The following is a 5203-nucleotide window of genomic DNA, read 5'->3' as shown; positions in this document are numbered from 1 at the left end:
ACATTACTTACGGTGGGCTACATGCCTCTCAATAATTAAGAAGCCCAACAGTAATAGTTTAAAAGTTAACTATTAAGTATTGGTTAACAAGCCTGCTAGTTAGCACGTCTTAGCTGCATTATGATGTACTACACCACTGACAATGCTATGCCAGAAAAAACGCGCATCTAATTCAAATAGCTTATTTTTAAAAATTGCAGAAAGTCTTAGGTGAAACACCCTGTATAGTTACAACATGTTTTCTCGCTTACTGCCTTTTCCAAAAACCGCCAAAATAAACCTATAAAAATTGCGGAGATCTATCTCATAGTTCCCTTAAGCATTGAATTAACTGATGCAGTTATTTTTCTAGATCTAAAAGCGGACAAAAAAAGCTGCTCAGGTCAAATAAAACTTCCTTGATCACGCTTTTTCAACTGACAGTATCACTAATGCAGCCTGCGGAGGTTAGAAGAATGAGGACTTCTGAGTACGCACTGTGAAAAATATAAAAACCATGGTTAGGCGGGAAATAACGTGAACTCAAACCGCATCCAAATCATTCGCCCGCTCACTAAATGTTGGTAGCCCATCCGATATCAAGCATTCTTTGTTGGCACCCATATTTAACGTCACATTGCTCACAAAAACTTAATAATAGTAGTTAGTAGTTATATTTTGAAAGTCCAAAGAAAGCCTTTAGTTTTTAATCAGCAAAGCAAACTGCAGAGGAAAAGAACTACGTGGAATTTATTTTTATTTTCACGTTAAAGGCAACTGACACCATTCCATGGAACCTGCAAACACCTCATTCCGCAGATATGGAAAGAGGTTCCCATATCTCGACCTCGTTGTAGCCAATTAGGCACCGACGCTGATTGCAACGCATGGTTTATCTTGCACACATCCTTGCAAGAGATAGCGTCGGCCAGAAACACTCTCCTCACAATTGTTTTGCAGGTGTATAAAAATCGAGGTGTTCCAAGAAAGCTCCAGCCATCTAGCGGCAGCATAAGCCTCAGCATGAAGCTCTGCGTCATCTTCGCTCTCGTCTGCACCGCATTTGGTAAGTTTGATGATGAGGATAAGTAATAGTAGTAGTTAAGGGATAGTGGCACAGCGGTGACTGTGGCGACAGTACGCCAGACAGACGATGGTGTTAGTGAGGCCTAGCTTGTAAATGATGGGGTGAAAAGTCGGAGTTTAAGAGAGTGCTAAATTCCACCTTTGCTTAATGTGCAACTAAAGTGACGGAGAATGTCACTGTCTCAGGGTCGTTGAACATGCGTTGAAATGTACTAGGTGCCTGATCTCTAAGTCGAAATATTGGATTTTCTTTGTGTGATCACTGAGTCGAAATGCTCGATTAAACAGGATATCTTGTGTGCATACCTTGACAAAATAATGACTTCGTTTCGACTCATAAATTAAAAATGATTAAGGTTTGCAAAATTGGCAGCGTGTCTCCGAATTTGTAGGAGATGGGTGGGTCTATGTCCCCCCCCCCCCAAAAAAAACAAAAAAACAACCATGCGATAGAATTATAAATTATTTACAATACATAAGCTCATTCTTGGGGGTGATCTGTATATCACGGCATCATTCTAAAGAAGACAACACGTAACCAGATTTTTCGTGCCTCTTACTCGCTTAATGAGTGTACCCAACAAGCTGCGATCTTTTGACGGCAACAGCCTTCTTAATAAGATCAACTGCACGAATTTGGGGAACTTGGATGCAAAACTTGCAATAACAGTGTTGAAAGGTCATGCGAGGACATGAACCTATTAGGTGTCAGGAAAAAGTGAGTTCCCGTATGTATTGATACTCTGGAAGGTAGGGATACAAGTTTTAGTAGGTTGAATAGTTGCGGCATATTGAGCATTTAGGAAAACATTACGAGTTGAAACACCGGATTTCCAAAGGAGTCTTCATTCTCGCATATCCGTTCCTGAACATCCTCGTTCGCAAGGTTTCCTCGGCTATGTTCGCAGCTGGTGGCGCCAGAAGAGAGCATCGGGGTGTTACTGCTATTTACAAACATCGAACATGAACAGATGGCGATAGTCTCAGAAAAAAAAAGCACTGTGTTGTTGCAGCGGCCACTTCGTACGAGGAGAAATGCACGAAGGGCCCAGAAGTTGGTCTCTGCAAGGCTTTGCTGCCGAGGTGGTGGTTCAACGTCAAGACTCGCCAGTGCGAGGAGTTCTTCTACGGCGGCTGCGGTGGCAACGGGAACAGATACGAGACAAAGGAGGAATGCGAAAAGACTTGCGCTGATGAAAAGCGTAAGTGCATGGACTAAACTGACGTACTTTCTTGCACAACGCTAATGCGCGACATGTCGGAACACTGTGTAGTCATTTGTCTAAGCGGGAGAACACGTGATACGATCATGCCGAAGTATATATTACGAAGTAATTACGGTCTGCAGGAATTCTGCTTCAAATGAATGCTACGCATCGTTCTTAGAAGTGCCGTAATTGAAACTGGAAATATGACAATTAAGAACGAGAAACAATACAAATATCGTCTATCCACGTACTTTAGTGAGCGTTGCCCTTTCGTCCATCTTGTTTTCTAAGGCAGGAGACTTCTTTTAGTTGGTTTTCAATTTTCAGCAGTCTTCAAGTAACAAAGGAACTAATAAGTGTACGCTACTTGTATCATGAGCATAGAATGAGATTGTAGGAATTCAGACGAAGCATCGCGCCCACAATGTCCGGATTCTACCTTCATTCACGAGGCTACATGCTTGACTGTGATTTTTAGGTAAACAGCCTCGCTTCGTGTGCGGTGCCCGACTGCTTAGAGTGTCCGAGTGTCCAGAGAAAACGAATGAATTGTATGTGCACTTTATTTATTGCATTGCGGTTGCAATATCTGGCAGTAGTCGATACCTCTTGGATGCTGTCTTGAGCTATTTCGAATGAAACTTTGTTTTCTTCCGGAATTCCAGCAATCGAAGGGCCTGGTGGATCGACCGAGAACCTCCTCTATGGTAAGAGATGTCCGAGTATGTCTGCTTGGGGATAGTGCGAATTCCCTGGCTCAGCTTATTGCGCATTAAGTCGATATGAAGGTTCTATGCGATGAACGATGTACGAGGTAACCGGAGCATAGCAAACATTTCGCAATTGCGAAAATTACGTTGGTTTAGTGATAATGGCACAGCACGTCCGCACGTTTTCGCTCCCACTGAGTAGCTCAAGAAAAGTTCTAAAAAACTATTCAAACAGCGTGCCCCGACTAAAATGTTAAAGAAAAATCTACGAATTTGGTGTGGTCCCCAGATTTTACCTAGTATCCTGTAACAGCGTCTGTAGAATGTTTCGGCAAATGCGTCTGTTAAGTCGAATTCTTTACTGTTTCACTTATCGCTTTCGGATGCAACACAATTCGGCTGGTATCTACCGTTGAAATAAGAAAGCAACGCGGCGAAAACCCATAGAGCAGGATAATGGGAAGGGATGCTTGCTTCGCGTGCCATGAAGTCTGACTTCTTGGAGCTGTCGTGTGGAGAATCTTCAGAAGCTGCAGCCAAGCATAAACCCTCACTATCTTCGCCCTTTTTCCCAACGCTTAGCACGAAAAATACTGAGACGGATTCATATTCTGGAGGTGTGGTAAAATCGGCTTCATTTGTTTGATCTGCAGGCCCAGTGTTGGCGTTTTTCTCTTCTGCAGCTTATTCGCCGGGGAGCTAGTACAAATACACGAAATGAAACTTAAATTCCGCTGCGTTTGCTGGGGCACGCTTGAGAAAGGAAGACGGAGACCACCTACTTCCTCTTTTCTGACCGACGCACGCAGTCATCTTCACTCGCAAAACCCTCGCCCCCTCCCCCCCAAAGAAATCCTGGTAGTGTCCCAGAACCGTAGCGTAGTAGTGTTTCAATTTTTCTTCTTTTCACTGATATTTCCTTTTACAGTTCCAGACACATTTATTTCGCATCTAGGTTAATGCTTTTAAAATGAAATTAATTTATTAGACACAGGACTGCGCAAACCGGTCAATGTGTCCCAATCTTGAGGTATGTCTCGCAGCCTGAATGCAGCTCCACAACAGTAAAACCGTGGGCATTGTCATATGTGACAGCTTGCCATAGATATACATTGGGTGTAATAGTTTTACGCTTCGTACGCCGGTTACGAAGCGTAAATATACATGTACTATAAGAAAGAGAAACATTTGGTGACCCCTACTGAGCCTCTTGCACTCGGAAAAAGATAATGGAAAAGTGGGCAACTAGCTGTCGGTTTGGAACCCCATAGAGGGAAATATGATGAGAAAACAGTTGGCACGCATCCACAGTAGAAGGGAAAAGTGCGAAAAAGCAGCGCAGGCGGTCAAGGAGGAACTGGAGTTCTCGCCGGCTTGCAGCGCCTTTATTGCATTGAGCTGAGGGGAGGGACAGGCCGACGCTAAAGCATCCTCGCTACAACAGCACAATTTTGGTCGCTGCTGAGTAGCTTCTTGCAATCCTGACTCTTTTTTTATTTGCAGCCTCCGTAGAGGACGTGTGCCGTAGGCCCCCTTACACTGGTTACTGCTTGGCCTTCTTACCGCGCTTCTACTACGACGCCACGACCAGCTCCTGCAAACCATTCGTCTACGGTGGCTGCCACAGCAACGGAAACAACTTCGAGACCCGACGCGACTGCCTGGATTTCTGCGCCCCTCCAGCCGCTACGCAGCCCACGTCATCGACAGCGTAGAGAGCCGAGCATATTGGGGAAAATGAAATCAAAAGAAAATGCAGAAATAAAATAACTGAGTCAAACTTCACGAGTCTAGAGGAAAATATCTGAGGAAGGTGTCTGCGATGTAGCAGGCGACAGTCTTCTTTTTATGAAAATACCTTGCGTTCACACATCTCAGTAGCCATTAAAACGAAAACATGTATCTTCGAAAACTGGTTTTTCGCTTTGTCCAAAATTTGTTACAAAAAAGTGGCGGGGGCTTAGCTTTGGTTAAGCCTGGTAGTTTGCGAAAGCAAAAGCGCAGCGCCTCCAACTGAAGGAACGCAGTGCGCCGCGTCTACAGGTCACGCGTGGCTACCGGCCGCCGCTGCGCGACGACTCAAAGCGTCTTCGGTAATTTTTTATATTTTGTTTTTGATGTTGTTGCGACTGAGAGAAAGAAAACAATCTACAGCTGGTATGACGTCAAAGCGGCAGTAGCGCCACAGGTGCACGGCGCGGCGTAACTGCAGCCGGGCTA

At 44.5% G+C, this 5203-nt stretch overlaps 1 protein-coding gene across 1 annotated transcript; it reads left to right on the top strand.

The window, feature by feature from the left end:
- Positions 1-925: 925 nt before the first annotated feature.
- On the top strand, positions 926-4899 carry LOC149334562 (thrombin inhibitor hemalin-like). The gene is made up of 4 exons (XM_089555171.1): positions 926-1045; positions 2079-2267; positions 2939-2980; positions 4487-4899. Exons 1-4 carry the CDS (start codon positions 1003-1005, stop codon positions 4696-4698), a joined length of 486 nt encoding a protein of 161 aa, XP_089411297.1. The 5' UTR covers positions 926-1002; the 3' UTR covers positions 4699-4899.
- The last annotated feature ends 304 nt before the right edge of the window (positions 4900-5203 follow it).

Source organism: Amblyomma mixtum, chromosome 8 (assembly GCF_055824585.1).
Source record: "Amblyomma mixtum isolate Tamu chromosome 8, ASM5582458v1, whole genome shotgun sequence".
Taxonomy (NCBI): Eukaryota; Metazoa; Arthropoda; class Arachnida; order Ixodida; family Ixodidae; genus Amblyomma; species Amblyomma mixtum.
This window is presented reverse-complemented; position numbering and strand designations above follow the sequence as displayed.